Source organism: Prionailurus bengalensis, chromosome B1 (assembly GCF_016509475.1).
Source record: "Prionailurus bengalensis isolate Pbe53 chromosome B1, Fcat_Pben_1.1_paternal_pri, whole genome shotgun sequence".
NCBI classification, from domain to species: Eukaryota; Metazoa; Chordata; class Mammalia; order Carnivora; family Felidae; genus Prionailurus; species Prionailurus bengalensis.
This window is the reverse complement of record NC_057344.1, coordinates 21,127,622-21,145,516: the sequence shown is the minus strand read 5'-3', so window position 1 is coordinate 21,145,516 and position 17,895 is coordinate 21,127,622. Positions and strand designations below refer to the sequence as shown.

General features: G+C 40.8%; 1 protein-coding gene across 1 annotated transcript in view; it reads right to left on the bottom strand.

Annotated features, from left to right (window-relative positions):
* MTMR7 (myotubularin related protein 7) overlaps nt 1-17,895 on the bottom strand; it is a 107,068-nt gene that overhangs the window by 66,226 nt on the left and 22,947 nt on the right. Inside the window, exon 2 of the mRNA XM_043560076.1 lies at nt 232-354. Coding sequence (XP_043416011.1) covers nt 232-354 — 123 coding nt within the window. The remainder of the gene's footprint in view (nt 1-231; nt 355-17,895) is intronic.

Genomic DNA, 17,895 nt, shown 5'->3' with positions numbered 1-17,895 from the left:
TTTCTGTCTTTGATGACGTTCAAATAATTAGTGTTTAAAATGAATAAGTAGATCAAGTGGATTCGACTCTGTGCAGAAAAAGGCAAAGCTGACCTTCCAAAAACAGTTCTCTGAACACCCAAGGCCAAAAGCCCACCCACCTCACCCTGAGGCCAAACAAAAGAATGGAGGATCAAACTTGTTACATTAAACAATAGAAAACACGTAAAGCCAAAAAAAGAGACTGCATACCCATGTTTCTTTTCTGGTGTCAGGTGCATTTTCCACGAATATTACATGAGTAGCCGTCAAATACAAAGTACCTAGGGCTGCTTTTTTAGAAGATATTCGATCTACCAAGCGGACATTTTCGACCTAGAGAAATCATTTTGACAGAGTTATAATAAAGCAAAACACTATTCATCAAGATTAATAGTAAGTAGGTAATCCTGTGTTTAATCCAAAATATAATTTTGAGAACTTTCCCCCTTTACTTAGACCTCAGACATGTTTCTGTATATCAAAAGATTAAAATTCACCAATTACTTAAAATATAATTTTAAATGTACCACAGTTTTATAGACCTGTTCTTTAAGAATACCCTTTCCGTGGGGCGCCTGGGTGGCGCAGTCAGTTAAGCGTCCGACTTCAGCCAGGTCACGATCTCGCGGTCCGTGAGTTCGAGCCCCGCGTCAGGCTCTGGGCTGATGGCTTGGAGCCTGGAGCCTGTTTCCGATTCTGTGTCTCCCTCTCTCTCTGACCCTCCCCCGTTCATGCTCTGTCTCTCTCTGTCCCAAAAATAAATAAACGTTGAAAAAAAATTTTTTTAAAGAATACCCTTTCTGTATTTTAAGTAAGTCAGCATTTTTAATTCAGTATATAATTCTAATTTAAAGCAGGATGTGTATGCATCAAAGTTCTGATTTTTACAATAACCATGTATGAATTATGCCTATTAAAAGGACAGTAATGTATTTCCCTATGTATTTCTCCATAGTAGAAATGGCCTCAAAGCAGTTTGCTTCCACATAAACTAGCAAGAAAATCACATATGGGAGCAAAAAGTATCCAAGGAATGTGCTGCATGTTTACAAAGAACACCTATCAAATTAAGATGCTCACTTTCATTTATAATAAAATGTCTCTAATAAATGGAAGTTTTACCACCGACCTTCGAATAGTTAAAGATTTCTGGAAACAATTTTTATCAAGTATACCTCTCATAAGCAGAGCAGTTTCAAGGATATGTGCAGTGGGATCATTCCAGTATGAAATAGAATGGAAATTCTAAGACAACCTCTACAGGGCACTAAAACCTGAAGGAACTATGACTAACAAGCAGAGACACCACAACCACCCGATGCACATTCCTGTAATGATGGCAGCTTGGCAATGCCACTTACTACTTCCCAGGATCAACCTTCTACAGACACTGGCTCAGCCCTCACCCAAGTCAGGATGGTTACTCAATTCTGTGAGGCAGCTTCAGGGACTAGTAAATCATATTGGCTCCAGTCTTCAGTCTAAAATGGACGCTGGGGCCCTGCTGTATTTGGGGAGCACAGAGCTTCCCAGCTGCTCCAGGGAAGACCTAGACCTAGGGGGGTACCAGACCTAACGAGCACTCCTCGGGACACCCAAGTCAAACAGCACTTGAGACGCTCCATTGCCCCACTCTTCTCTGAGCCCTGGAACCAAACCAGCCTTCCTACCCTACTTCTTCCCAGTTTTCAGGGATCTGAGGAGGTAAAGAATGAGGTATTTGAAATATTCTTTTATTCATACGATTTAGCCGGAGGTGGTGGCATGAGTCCTGAGGCCTTGTGAAGGCCTATGGATGTTAAAGATGCGAGTTCAACAACAGGGTCTTAACCTACCAGCTCATAGTTGTAAAAAGTATTTCTTCTGTTACTCTGTTACTGATATGCTCCACATTCTTTTTTTTTTAATTAATTAATTTATTTATTTTGAGAGAGACAGAGACAGCACAAGCCGGAAGGAGAGGGGGATGGGGGCAGAGAGAATCCCAAGCAGGCTCCACGCTGTCAGCACAGAGTCCAATGGGGGGCTTGAACCCACGAATTGTGAGATCGTGACCGGAGATGAACCCAAGAATCGGACGCTCAGCTGACTGAGCCATCCAGGCACCCCTGATATGTTCCACATTCTTCCACTTGGTTATTCCTCATTGTATCTCTTTTGTAAATGGTCTTCATATCATTGGTTTACTTTCCTACTAAGTGATCATCATTTCTTATGTATTCATAAAAATTGTTTATATTAATAAGGACAGTAGCCTACAGCCTAATTTTTATTTGTGTGTTTTACAACTTCCTCTTTACCCAATTCTTTTACTGCTTCTAGTCATTTTTTTCAGTGAAGTCTCTCGGATGCTCCTTGGTAGACAGGAATCTTTTCTGGTAATAATTTGTTTCTTCTTTTCTGATATTCATACATCTTTTCCTTTCCTTGTTTCATGGCATTAACCAGAAACTTCGACTGATACTAAATAGCAGTGACAATAGTCACTCATGTTTTCATTTCTTTTTTTTTTTTTAGTAACATCTTTATTGAGATTTAATTCACATTCCATACAATTCACCTACTGAAAGTGTGCTGGTCAGTGGTTTGTAATATATTCACAGCCTTATGCAACCATTACCACAATCAATTTTAAAACATTTTCATCACCCCAAAGAGAAACCCTGTACCCACTAGCAGCCACTCTTCATTTCTTCCCCAACCATCAACCTACTTTCCGTCTCCGGGGATTTGCCTATTCTGGACAGTGCATATAAAGAGAACCCTACAGTATGTTGTATTTTGTGATTGGTTTCCTTCACTTAGCATCATGTTTTCAATCCATGTTTCAATCCAAGTTGATCCATGTAGAATATATCAGTATTTCGTTTCCTTTTATTGCCAAATAATATTTCATTATATAGATATGGATATGTCACATTTATATTTCTCCACTTGTCAGTTGATGGACATTTGGGTTGTTTCTACCTTTTGGTTATTATGAATAGTGCTGCTTTGAACGTTCTTGTACAAGCTTTTGTGAGGAAATTCATTTTCATTTCTCTTGGGTACACACAGGTACGCGCACACACACATACACACAATACACACACACCTAGGAATGGAATTACTATGTCACACGGTAACTCTGCTTAACATTTTGAGGAACTCGCACATTATTGTCCAAAGCAGGCGTACCATTTTACATTCCTACTACCAACGTACGAAGGTTCCAATTTTTCCACATCTTCGACAACACTTTTTATAATCTTTCTTTTTTACTACATCCATCCTCGTAGGTAAAAGAACGCATCTCACTGTGATTTTGATTTGCATTTCCCTGACGATTAATGATGTTGAGCATCTTTTCATGTACTCCTCTGTTTTTAATGGAAACACTTCCAATATTTCACCACTGAGTTTGATGATTTGTTTTACCACATTGTGGAAGTGACCTATTCTTAGTTTACTAAGAATTTTGATTTTTGAACATCAGGGATGAACAGTGTGCTTTCTAAATACGTATTTGGATGAATATTTTGTTTTTACTTTAGTCCTATATAACCAATAATAGCAATACATTTCTTAATCTTTAAAGAAGTCTTGGATTCTTAGAAATGGTGTTTTAACTTTTCTTATATTTTACCACCTATAACTGTTTTGTTTTCTGTTATGTCTTTGCATCTGTGCTTTTAAGGGAGATTGACACGTACCAGCCTATTTGTTCTACTTTTATCAGGTGAATTCATCATGGTTATGATGACACTCATCAATCTGGAAGATTAATACACAACAACTTACTAATCATTTTTTGAAGCAAATACAGGCACTTCTTTATACATAAATAATTCTTTAATTATTCTTTCAATTTCTTATGTGGTTATGTATCGACTCAACGTTACCTTTTTAAAGATTTTTTTTTTAAAGTAATCTCTACACCCAACGTGGGGCTTAAATTCACAATCCTAAAATCAAGACTCACATGCTCCACCGACTAAGCCAGCCAGGTACCCCTCAGTGTTACCATTTTTTACTAAATCTCATTTTGACATCTATTTTCTTTACAAGTTATCTTCTAATAGCGGTTGCCAAATTCTCATAATCTTTTAATTCCTACCTACGGATGAATCCCTCCCTCTTTATCCTTTTTCTCATTCCTAAATTGTGAATTGTTTTTACTTTCTTGTGATTAGATAGGCAAAGGGTTTTCTTCAAAGTAACAGGTCTTGGATTTATAGATTTAATAACTTTTTTCTGTTTAATTTCTGCTCCTTTGTTAGTAATATTGCAGCTTTCCTCGGTATATCACGTGGCTTTGTTTCTTTGTTCATTTCTAAACTCTCACGTTTAAGAGTCCACTCATTGATTGTCATTCTTTTTATTTAATAACAAGCCTTTAAGTCCAATCATTTCCCTCCAAGTAAATCTTTGGCTGCACCTTATGAGTTTTATTTGTAGTAGTATTCTTCTTCCTTTCCAGAAGAGTCTAAAACTGCATTTTTTTATTGCTTCTTTGACCCAGGAGTATTTAAGGAGATTATTTTTCAACTCCCACATGATCAGATTATTTTATTTAAACTGTTGTCGTTAAAGGCTCTATTCTGAAGTAACTACAAGAAGTATCTTATGGAAGAGAGTTGTGGGAGAAGAAAAGCAAGGGGATTTATTATTTTTGGAACACTTCTATGGGAAAATACTGATTTGCATGCTAAAATATAACTACCTAAATTAAGTGGAGGTTCAGGGGTGACACATCAGTTAGCAGTATCTAAATATGGAATGTAAATAATTTTCCCTGCCCTTCAGACTAAGGAGACAAAACTTTATTGGGATGATCATGTGGAACATAGGATAATATTTTGAGGCAAAAATATTTAGTATGGATTATTCTCTCCATAGAAGTGAAGGAAGCTATACCACTTAGATTATTTTTAGAAAACCTCGGTGAAACAGAATGAGGTTGACAGATGGTGGCAGATTAGAATACTTAATGAGATTTTTTCTGTGTCTTTTTGTTAACTTTGGCTGCTGTTGCAGGAAAATTACATTTCAAAATTTGGCAACAGTTCTTAAAGGTCCCATCACTGTTAAAAGTAATTTCGAAGTACAGGGAGAAAAAAAGAAACAAAAAAAAAACAACGAAGGAAACAAGATGAGCCTAATTTCCCAGGGATCTGCAACAACAAAATAAATGAGCAATAAAAATTAAAATTCAGTTGTCTGAGAAATTCTGTGACGGGGAGGGCACTGCTCAGGGGGCCATCACATGGTTTATGCTAAGATAGCCAGAACATTCTTGACTGGAACTCTAGAGTCAGTCAACTGTAGATTAAATGAAACAAATCTTAAGAGTTTGGGCACCATCCTGACAACCCACTGGTTCAATAACTCTGCCTCACTGTTCAGCTAAGTTAATTCTATCTTATTTAGACATATTATAAGCTGTATGGTAATAAGGCCTATTTCGTGTCCGGACTGACAGGACTCAGGAGACTACCAGCTTCTCTGGACAAAGTTGTTACAATTCATTTGTGTGCTCCCAGCAACACCATGTTTAAGAGACACTTGGTATTCGTGCTCTGTGAACAGTAGTTCATCTATGCAAAACATCTGACAGTGTATCATTAATCCTTGGGTATGCATTTTTCGCATTCTGACATTTCTGAAAACGGAATATGTCTTACGGTTAATGGGTAAGAAGCCATTGTGTCATTTTAAGTGACAGTGCTTCTGCCTTTCTTTTTGAGATACAACATCTTGGTGCATTTTGTCATCTCTGATGTCTTGGATTTGCTGAAGTGCAGTTAAGTTTGTGGTCACTGACATGTAAGTGATACTTGAAACCATGAGACCCAAAGAGGTTACCCAGGAGAACATGCAGAGTGAGAAAAGAAGAAATTTGAGGAAATCCAACCTTTAAAGTTCTGATACAAGGCGATGAATCAGAAAAACAAACTAGACAGGAATCCAGACGGAGGAGGAAAGTCAGGAGATCGTGCTGTCATGGAAACGTGCAGCGGAAATGGTTTACGAGAAGGGAAGTGTCCATTCCCAGGGCTGCTGAGACATCAAGTAAGGCAAGACGTGTAAAATGCCCAATGGGCTCAGTAACGTGGAAGACGCTGGTAACCTTAGCAGGTGTGGTCCTGGGAGCATGGAGATCTGGGAGCCGTAACACAGCAGCAGGAGGAGTGAACTCCACAGTAGTTGAGAAAGCAGAGACTCTCCTCCTTGTAGAAGGAAGGATGGGACCAGGCAGAAGGCACAGCGGGATAGCCTGACCACTGGGACGCCATCCTCCAGAGCACAGGAGGAGCCTTCCAGAAGCAACCAGCATGTCAAGACATGTTAAAGAAAGAATCTTGTTGTGTTGCCAAAGTGGGGGCATCTGGAGCTGTGATACACACAGGAAATATCAACAACTCCCATTAGGGGTTGAGAGAACTTGAGAAGAGTTGAGAACTTGAGAGAAATACATTTTTTAATGTTTTAGTTATTTATTTTGAGAGAGAGAATGAATGAATGAATGAATGAATGAATGAATGAATTCCAAGCAGGCTCCGCACTGTCAGTGTAAAGTCTGACACAGGGCTCAAACTCAGAAACTGTGAGACCGTGACCTGAGCTGAAATCCAGAGTCAGATGCTTAACTGACTGATCCACCCAGGCACCCCATGAGAAACACATTTTAAAGGATCAGAAAAAGAAGATAAGGCTCATTGGACAAGGATTCATTTATCCTGCTAATACTGAAGTCTTCCCCAATCCTACAAAGGATTCTCCCTGAGCTTTTAAAAATGGTCTTTTTTAAAAAAAATTGTGAAACATGTACTTATTTACATAATGTTCAAAGATTCAGAAATATAGAAGGAAGGGAAGAAAATCACCCATAGTCCCATAATCCAAACACAAGCACTTTTAATCTTTCAGTGTATTTTAGACAATATTTATACCTCATTTTAAGCATTATTTGATTAGGTAGTGAAGGGCCAGAAGAAATAATCGCAGGGACAGGAAAGAAAAGTCTCTTCTCAGTCTTTTGCTTTACTGAACCTTGCCTTTGCCCCAGATCTTCAGGAGGGTTGCTATATACCATGATGTGTTGGTGGGCTGGACGGGGGCTGTGTAGCTAGACCTGGGGCAGGTTGTAATTCTGTGCAGCAGGGGCAGGGAGAACAGAGACATGAGCAGATGCTGAGACAACCTCGGCCCTGACTCCCTCGGTGGGAGCAGGGAGTGGGGGCCAGAGGGGACTGTGGAAATGCAAACCTCCATGGGAATTGGCAGAAATTCCAGGGAGAGTTTTGGACTTCCGAAGGGAAAAGAATGGGAGTGTTCAAAATAGCCTTCCCGATAGTTCATGGATCAGGCCAATCTCAGCTGTCATTTGGTTTATGTCAAAAATTACCAAAATAATAATAATAAAAATAATAAATATTTTTAGAGTACTTACTCTAATGCCATGAATTGGGCTGTCCCTTTGCAGAAGTGACTTCAGTTAATCCCCACAATAACCCCATGGGTTAGGTCCTTACATAATCCCCAGTTCACAGTTACTGGGGACCAGTTTCCCCAGGCCACTCAGGCGATCTGCCGAGCCAGAGCCCAAGTTCATTGTTGATCGAGGCTGTGGGCACCAGTGAATGCCTCTGAGATCATTTTAGTCCTGTTCTTCAGAATTAATATATGTTGGATAATCGATACACGATTATTTTAACCAATTTTATACATGAAAATTAGTATCTGAAAATTGAGGGCTTTAAGACAAAATTAAACTATAAAACCATATTCACAAGAATATTCTTGTGAATCAGCATATTCTTTGAGATAAACCCAAAGACAGACACCCTGTGCAGGGAATACAAGGGTCCCAACGCGGGCCTGAGGAGGTGTTCCGCGTTCTCAGGACGAATACAGGACAAACTACCGAACATCCAATCCCATCCAACAACATGCCTGTGTGTAGCACCAGGTTCAGCCGTAAGACAAACAAAATGGTGAATAAGAATGAGCCGTTGTCTGTCCTTACAGACTCAATGGAAGAGACTGTGCCCCAGTTTAACAGCCTTTTCATTCCCATCCCTGCTCTGCTGGCTTTAGATTGAGGGAGGAAAAAAGATTTCATCAGTTTTTCTAGGCCAAGGCTGAAAAGCTTCAGTGACAACCCTGGGCCCTACCACGTCATCAGTGCCAGGTCTGAAACAGGACACCCGGATGCAGAACACAAGTCCAGCTTGGTCCTTCCCTCGCCGCCTGGGGATCCGGGGGACCTTGTAAATCGCTGAGACGCGGAGCCTCTCTTCAGCAAGTCTCCATCACACCATCTAATTTCAATTTTGATAGAATACAAGCTTTTCCCTTCTCCCATGCAGATCGGATATTGCATTGTGGAACATTCTGGATTCCCAGAATCGTATCAGACTATCCGCAAAAGTGAAGCTGCTCTGCGGGACAAGAAGTCCACAGTGCGGGGTAGGATGACCTTTTATTTAAAGACAAAAGAAAGGCAAATGGCACCAGCCACCAGCTTTGCTTGGGCCAAAGACCACATGAATTAGGCTGAAGGTCACTGCCAATCGCTTGGGGGAAGAGACCCAGAGGTTGCTGAACAGGGAGAAATCTAAATGCCTGCAGTAGCCAAAACCTAGGACAAGTTTATGTTCTAATCTAAGAAAAGCAGCTAGATAAATAGTTTGTCGTGCTAAATTTGGTATCATGACATTTTCTAGCTCTACCAACATGAAAAAGTATTTGCGAGTCAGGAGGCCTGGGCTCTGGTGCTCGTTCTGGTTTGGGAACTGAACTGCTGGGCACAGGCAGTTTACCGCCCATCTCTGAGCTCTGACTTCTATAAGGGACCCACAGAGCATGTGGTGTCTTTCTCAAACAGGCTGCTGTGATAACTCAGCAGTACTGCTACTTTACAGACAGGCCGGAAAGCACACGAAACAGGGACTGAGAAAATATATAAAATAATGACACAATATTAAATTCTCCAGAAATTCAGCCAGTCACATGGCTGGCCAACAAAACTCTTGTGATTTCCTAAGGGGAAAAAAGCACCAGCTCGGCACCAACATCCAATTTCTGGGGCCCAAAGGAGAGAGGTGAACGCACCAAGCCCAAGAGCAGTGCCCGCTAGCCTGGGGGAGCAGCTGCCGGGGCCCCAACAGGCTCTTTTCCGGTCTCCAGGCTCCTGGAGAATCTCTCCTTTCCTCTTTTTGGGGTCTTAGCATCTGGCTGCCTGGGAAGCTTGGAGGACTTGGTAAGGCTTCCCGGGTTATTTCTACCTCTGATAATTCAGTATCATTTGATTTTAAGTCTGAATGAATGAAGTATCTTATTGTAGTGTTTAAATCTTTTTTTAATGTTTATTTAGTTTTGAGAAAAAAAGAGAGACAGTGTGAGCAGCAGAGGGACAGAGAGAGAGGGAGACACTGATTCCAAAGCAGGCTCCAACTCTGAGCTGTCAGTACAGAGCCTGACCCAGGGCTTGAGATCACCAACCATGAGATCATGACCTGAGCCAAAGTCAGACGCTTCACCACTGAACCATCCAGGTGCCTCTCTTACTGTAGTGTTTAAAAGAAAGTACTTTAGTGGCCATTCTTTAACAGGTGACATCAGATTGCATCTTTGTTAAACTATTATATTTAATTGTAATGCTCATAAAATCCTTTAAGATAAAGTGAAAGAAAACATTATGTAAAATGTATGTTTACAACAGTATGCCAACCTAATTTCTGAAAACATAATATTTTAAAATCTTTCAATCTAGCCACCCATTTTTTACAATCTTTAATGGTGATATTCAGGCACAGCATACAGACCAAGCTGGCTTCTAATTACCCACCCGTCAAATTCCCACATCACTGGTCAGAAAGTAGCCAGATGACAAGGCAGACTTGTGCAGAGACCAAACTTGAGGCCTTACTAAGCTAAGAGTCAAGGCACAATTCATCTTTCCTAAAGGGTTCATCCACTGTAAGCAACATGCCATATGAGCCACAAACTGTGAAGATGTACAACACAAAAATGTGCACTATTACTTCAGTGTGAAATACACAATAGTTAATGGAGGTCTATCACATTGTGTAGTGATTAGCACAGTGACTAGGAGTGGTGGCCAGAGTCCCACTGCTGAGACATGGAAGCTCCCAGGTTGGGGAGCCATCCCTGGGCATCCACAGTCCTGGGCACAGAGGTTGTCCCAGCTTTAAGCAGTGCCTACTCCCTTGCTTCCCCACTCACTAACTGCTGAGAATCACAATCAGGCCAATGCAGGGCTACTATTCCAGAAGAACTGATAAAGAAGAAAGCACAATTATAGAAGATTCCTTTCAACTTATCCCTTGAGCAGAGGGAGTGAAAGGAGGAAGGGTAATAATAATAACAGCAATACCACAATTTAATGAGCAACTAGCAGGTGCCAGATATTCTGCTAAATATGGTGCATATGCTATTTCTAACCCTAATTGAAAGGGAGACATGGTTATCCCATCTAAAAATGATAAAATAGAGGCACATGAAAGGTAAAGCAACTGCCCATGGACTCACAGCTGGAGAGTGGCAGAGCCAGATTTTAAACCAACAGTATGTGACCCCCACGTCCACTTCCCTAGGCCTCTCCTGTACTATACCTCTTCGGTCCAGCCCTAATATTGTACATTAAGGAAAGGCATCATAGCCCAAAGCCTATCCTCCATTTTCCCTGAAATTTCAATTAGACAGTTACAGAGTTAATAAGTACAAAGCTCTCAATAAAGCTGAAGCATTTTCGATGGGGAGCAGCTTGGTTGGCCATTTTAAGGCTGCCTGTTCACTCCATCTCGTCTGGAGGAGCCAACCACCGTGGTCCTATGGTCATTACAGCCTGGAAAACCTGGTTCCCCAAGGGGTCCCAGGACTAGCCGGACAAAGTCTTGAAGTGAGTATTGGCATACTTCAGGTGCTAAGGAGTAATGATGTCCTGCGGCATCAGGAGAACCATTTAAGAAATAAAGTTCTACTTCTTCTAGCCAGCCATGCATTAATTATGGAAATGTCCACCCTATTAGAAAATTTTAATGGTTTTATTTATGGTCTATCTCCCTGTGTTGCCAAGTAAGATGTTTTAAGTTTGAAGCCAGAGCTCCAGGATAATGAATGATCCCACCCATAAGTAGGTACATGTGTGAGGGAAGAAGAAAAAAAGTGTATACCTCAGAGTTATTAATAAACAGTAAGGGATAAACAAATCCATAAGAGAGACTTTGGAGATGTCATTCTTGCTCCCACTGAATGTTCACATTTCCCCGGTTAAAGTAGTGGTAACGACAGAATACACAAGAAAGGTGGACGGCATGGTTAGAGTTGCCAAGTACCTTGACAAAGAAGAAAAAGTGAAGCAATAAAACATTCTTTGGACCATTTAGAGTTGTTATAATCTCTTAAAACAGAAGAAAAAGCATTCAATTTTTCCACCTTAAAAAGAAGCACTTCTAATACTCTATTTGAAATCTGCTGTGAGAGTAGATCTTAAAAGTTCTCATCACAAGAAGAAAAAATTGTAACTATATGAGGGGGTAGATGTTAACTAGACCTGTTGTGGTAATTATTTTGCAATATGAACACGTATCGAATCATGATATTGTACATCTGAAGCTAATACAATGTTGTAGGTCAATTCTATCTCATACACCTGGAAAAATTAAATCCTATTGTAAAATATCACCTAAGAAACTTGTTTGCAAAAAAATAAAATAAAAAGCACTTTTTTTCCCTACTGACATAAAGTTGTTTAAATAAATAATAAGGGATAGTCACGAAGCTTTAGGAGTTTTCTAATCCAGCCATTTGATAGAAAAATCACGAACACTAATCCTTCTCCCCAAAGACAGATTTAATCTGTTTAAAACTATAAAACCAACGAAAGTCTTTTCCCAGGACCATTTTATTCAGAGGTCAGATATTGTAGAAAAACTAAGGGCAAAAATCACAAAGCACAGTCCAAGAAAATATATGACATGTAAGCAGAAGACATACTTGTACATTCTGCCCTTCATAAAACCCGTATCTTTTATATAACACAGAGGCAAATACTGGGGGGATACACACATTGAGACTGCATAAAAATAATCCTATTTCCAAGCTGCCTAAAAATGTGTCCTGCTGTGAAGCTGAATGGTTTCTTAAAACAGAGTTAATATAGTCAGATACAACACAAGGTGAGGTTCCTATGAAAGAACCCCATGAATATTAGACAGCTGCCATCCATCAGCTTTTAATTTAATTACGCCCTTTTGATTTAATTGTTATTAACTTGTTGAGCATCTACGCTGCACCAAGCACCCAGACTATTTACCAAAGGATATCTAACTAGTAACACTGCCTACAGATTATATGACTTCACCTCTGTCAGGAATCTTCTACACCCAAGAGAGAAAAATCTCAACCTCATATTGCTTAAGCCAAAAGAAATCTGACTGAAGTGTGCATTCATAAGTATCTGTGGTGAGGCTGGCTTCACAGTAGCCAGGGGTTCAAAACACCCAGCCCCTCGTCCTCATCTCTCAGTGGTCCCCCTCTGTGGGCTCTTGGCTCTCTGCTCACGGGGGCTCCAGCGATCCAACCCCACCTCCCACCACACCTATGACCAGTGAGAAAAAGCACCAAAGACCCTAACAAAGACTCACTGCCTTTCACTGGGTCCTTAAGCTTGCAATGATATGATTTTGGCTGGATTCAAGGTACAAGCCACACCACAAACACGGGGACTGACAAAAGAGTAGGCATGGCCCTGAGAGGGAGAGGTGAGAACTGATGGTGACCAGCCAAGGCCAGCACATGTCCACCACACGACCTGTTCCCAGGACTGTCACCCAAGCAGTCATCCTACTGTACTCTTTCATGTCACCCCATATTCAAAACCGCAGGAGCTCCCCACTGCTGCTGGGCAAAACCTTCCACAGCCTGGCTCCTTCTTTAAAGCAGGCTCCCTTTTTAATACCCCAAACCACTGCTGGTATCATATGACAGATGCCATTGATTATTCTCCAAAGATACACTGACCTACTAGAGTCTATGCATGTAAAGGTAATTCTTCCTTGAATTTCTTCCTCTACCACCTAGCCTGTGTGGCTCACATCTTCAACCTCCCTCCCCAGGTAGCAACTTCTCTCTGGGCAGAGCCAATTTCAACCAGGTTAACTGAAGAGAGTTCAAATTTGAAAAGAAGAGAAACCACTTTGAAACAGACTCATAATCCAAGGGGTTTAGACAGACCCATGGGTAGATATTGGTAGAAAAGTTCATCCCAGTCATCTTGATCTAATTTCCAAAAGTAAGGGGGAAAAGGATAGATGTGGCCACCCAGACTCTTTTGTTACGGTAGTTGCACAGAAGGACACTGAAAATTAATAAAAATTCTGGAATTATATGCATGTTAGAAAGATATTTATCCAGTGTGTCAGCTTCCAAAGTGAAGTATCTACATATTTCCCCAATTTGCTGGAGAATTTAAGTCCTTTGTCCACATGGGAAATTGGGTACTTGATAGACATATTTCTACAGATTTTTGAGCCACCTACAAATCTCCAAATAATTCCAACAAATAATGCTATAGTCTGGGGAAAAAACATAAGATTTGCAAAAAATGCTTTTAGAAGAAAAAAAGTCAGTCAAGATAAGGATATTTTTACCCAGCTGAGGTCAAGGTAAAGGAAACATCTTGATGATTTCAGATAGCCTTGAATGCCTATAAATGGGCAGGTCGCTGAGTTCCATGTACCTATACAATTGTTACAACAGTAGATCTGGCTGCAATTTCACTAAACTTTAAAAATTCCCTGAAAGGGATAATAAAACCAAAATAGTTAGTGACACAGAGCCACAGCTACTTAAGAACTGAGTGCTAGGAATTCTTGGAAAAAGCAGAGGCCATTTTTGCTCAGGGGAAACTACAAACGTTATGCCAGCAGCCAATTCTCATAAATAAAAAGTCAGGCACTTGAGAGTTTTGTACAGGGTCCATATAATTTATTTTGGTAGGATGACCCTGGATGTGTAGGCTTAAAAGAACATGTGCTGTTGAACAAGAGGACAGTCCCAGGATTTATTTCAACACCACCTTAAAATAACCCCAACCAAAAATACCATTTTCAACAAGCTCAAATAAGAGAAAAAGAGGAAGAAATACGAGGAAAATAAATGGAGAACAGATGTGAGGCCCATTGTAACTCAAAGAATAAATGTATGGAGTGATCTATTAAAGATCATTTAAAAACAATAATCATTTTAAAAAAATAATAAAACAGTCTTGGGAGACTAAGACCTTGCTATTGACCTTGAAGCATTATAGAAAGTCAGAGGCTTAGTTTGATGATTTTCTTCCAAAAAGATTTCTAAAATTCTAAAATGCTTCTGCAGTTGACATCTTTTGGACAAAGGCACTCTTAGCAAAGCACTAGGCTGTCTACTTATATAGCTCTTTGGGAACTATGGGAAAATATTTTTCCTAGGGCAAGTTGTGCCAATTAGAACTTACTGCTGGTCCGAAGAGAGGAGAGAGACGGGCTTGGACAGAACCAAGTCGTACACACCCCTCCCACCATCTTCTGGCAAGTGTCAGTGCCAGCGGACAGAGGGGTACAGCCATCTGCCCAGGGCGAGGCCAACTCATTTACACGTTCCCATGCCTCACCCAGGGCTCCCAGCCCCCAAGGACAGACTCCATAATCCACACCACATTCTTCTCCTACTCCTCCTACAGCACAGCCCTCTGGAGGCCATCACCGCCATTCTGGGAAGTAAGTGTAAGCAGAGAACCCTGCAGACACGAAGACGTGGTGGGCTCTTCTGAGCCCAGGGAGAAAGGCTGTACTGCCACCCTGTCACCATGAGCTCGGAGGCCACCAAGGGCAGTGAGGACCCACTCACTCAGCACAGCATGGCCCTTCCAGCTGAACACCCAAGACCTGCCTCCTCACCACAACCTTTCCTCGACCATCCCACTCCACAGCAACCATTCTCTGTCCCGTGGATTGCTGTGCCCCCTGCGGCCATTGCTATTTATTTCCCCTTTACCTTGTGCTGCCTTATTACGTACTGTTTGCACCAGACCACTGCACTGCTGCTGAGAATACATATCCCTTATCCCCACTATTCTCTGCAGCACCATGAACAACGCTACAATAGAACCATGGGAAGAAAGAAGGAGACACAGTCAGTGGCTTACTGGCTTCCTGAAATGAGAGACCACTGCAGTGATGTCAGAGGAACGTAACACCCCTCGACTGTGGGGCCCTAAGGACAGACATTATGCCCCTTCACCTTTCCATCCTGATGCCTAGCCCAGGTATGTGCCAAAATATTCGTCCGGTGACACAAAATTAACAACATTATGGTAAAACAAAGTATGGGAGGGCTTGTAGGTAAAATCAGGTCTGATTAACTAGGAATGCTAAATAGTGAATCTGAATTTTCAGACAAGAACGTAAGGAATATTCAGTTGTGGAAGATGTTGCAAGTATAAAAGAACAGACATCGAGGGGGAAAAAAAACCCAAACTTGGTTGGCAAAAGTGAAAACAAAGTGCCCTGTAGCTAACTTAGAACTAAGACTTTTTACTTTTTCCCGCAGCTGGGATATAGTATTCAGCTGTAGTTGAAAAATCAGTCTTTAAGAGCTGCTGTAAACACAAGCCAGCATGTAAAAAGAAAAACTATGCCATTAAACTAGATAGATTTTTTTTTAAGTCCATTAGTCTTCATATAGGACACAGATTACCCATTGTTGTAGAATCTGCTAAGTTTTAAGAAAGTTAGTTCATCTTTGCTTTAAGTCACACGTTCCTTATGTGACTGCTGCATAGGAATACATAGCTCTTCATAAACAGTCTTATTTGTCAAGCGGGACTAAAGAAGATACCAACGTCCTGTCAGTTTATGGGTATGCTGCACGGCTGAACTTGGAGTCACTGTGCACGATTCTTTTTTCTTGCTGTCATTTATAATATGCTCTGTGAAAATCCTTGGGACTAAAGTTACAATGTCAACTTCAAAGCTGGTTTTCCTTGCAAAACTCAAATCTGTGAGGTTGGGACCAAGCCCAGGTAGAACATGTTTATTGGAAGCCATTCTTCTATTTTCTCATGAAGTATTTTTGAATTAATTAAATATTAGCATAATTGTGTAAGAAATAAGGACAAAAATAGTAGGACGCTAGGCTGCTGAAAGATAGTGAAGCATGGACACAACATCACTTTAAACCATTCCTGTGACCCATTCATTGGAAGAGTATTCACTGTGCAACTTGACTCCCCGCTAGGAAGAGAGTGCTCTCAGCACTGTGGATGCAGTCGTGGACAAAACAAAGCCACTGGTCACACGGAGCCCGTGTTATGTTTGGGGACGAGTGGGCAGGAATAGGCAAGAAGTAAAATAAATACATATATGCACACCAGAAGATTCTGGGGAGCAAAGTCAAGCTGGATAAGCAGTTGGGTATAGACAGGCATCAGCAAGCCCAGGAAAGTCCCCTGTAATAAAATGATGGGATATTTCAGTAGAGAACCAAAGTAAGTAAGAGGACCGGCCATAAGGAAATCCAGGAAAAGAGCATTTCAGGCAAAAGGAACAACAAATGAAAGGCCGTGAACTAGAACAGTCTGGACATGCCCAAGTGTCTACAAGGAGTTGATATTGGGACCAGAGGAGCAGGAGACGAGGTGCCCCAGGGAGCCAGGGTGATCTGTAGCACCTTCCAGGACAATGTGAGGACTCTGGCTTTCCCTCTGAGAGGGGTGGGAAACAACTGGGAGGTTTACAGGATTTGGTAAATAAATCTAAAAATGGAAGATTTTCTAAGGTCTTGGCTTACAGCGATTATATGAATATCTACATGTATTTAAAGAGTATCTTTTATTTAATTCTTTCCTGCAATGTAAATTCCACAAAACTAGGGACCCTGCCTGTCTAGTCCATCATCGGATTTCCAGGGCCTAAAACCATACCTGGCATATAGGACACACTCAAGGAATACTTGATGAGCGTACAAGTGAATGAATAAATGCAAGAATGATGTCTTTGAATCTATCCACTTAGCTCAAGAAGGCAGAAGCCCTTTCTTCAAACCACCACTCCCCAAACTGGCGAACAGTTCACTTCAATGTGTAAGTCAACTGTGTAAATGTACCTGGAACATTCTAAATCACTTTGACTTTGCTACATGCCCCAGGGAATGAAAGTTTCTTTCATAGCTTGGCAATAACTTCATTTCTCCGGGAATCTGTGATAAGCAGTATTTTAACAAACGAAAAAGAAGAGAAAAGTAAACATACAATTTTTATAAAGTTGTCATAGCCCGCCACAAAACTTTAAGTGGGGGTTATTTTTAAACTATTTTAAATGGCTGTGGGAGGAAGGGTTGGGTTTATGTCCTGGGAAGTACTTTTACTCCCAAAGGCTTCAACTAGCTGTCCACCAGGGGAAAGGGCACTAAAAAAAATAGCTTAGACTGTTTCTGGCTTAAGAAATATGCTACAAAATGAGCTGCCTTGGATTCTCTCTAAGTACAACACAGGAATACAAAACTGAACCATCACACGGGACAAAGTCACGGAATCCTGAGTGTTTGGTCGAAGAGTTTAATTTCATGCATACTTCACAGCTTGTCCCGTTCAGATTGGAAAAGCCAATAAAAATAAGCTTTAAATAAGGATGAGAAAATATATGTACATCTGTTCTGCGAAAATAAACATTCCAGACACTGTTTTTCTGGCAGAGATATGACAGAAATGACAACTGAACAGAACCAGTTAAAGACGAAAGTTCAAGGGCAAATACTGAGATTTACTAATAAATAAATAAAACGGACATACATAAAAGGCTACAGTTTCAAGTCTACCATTCTTCACAA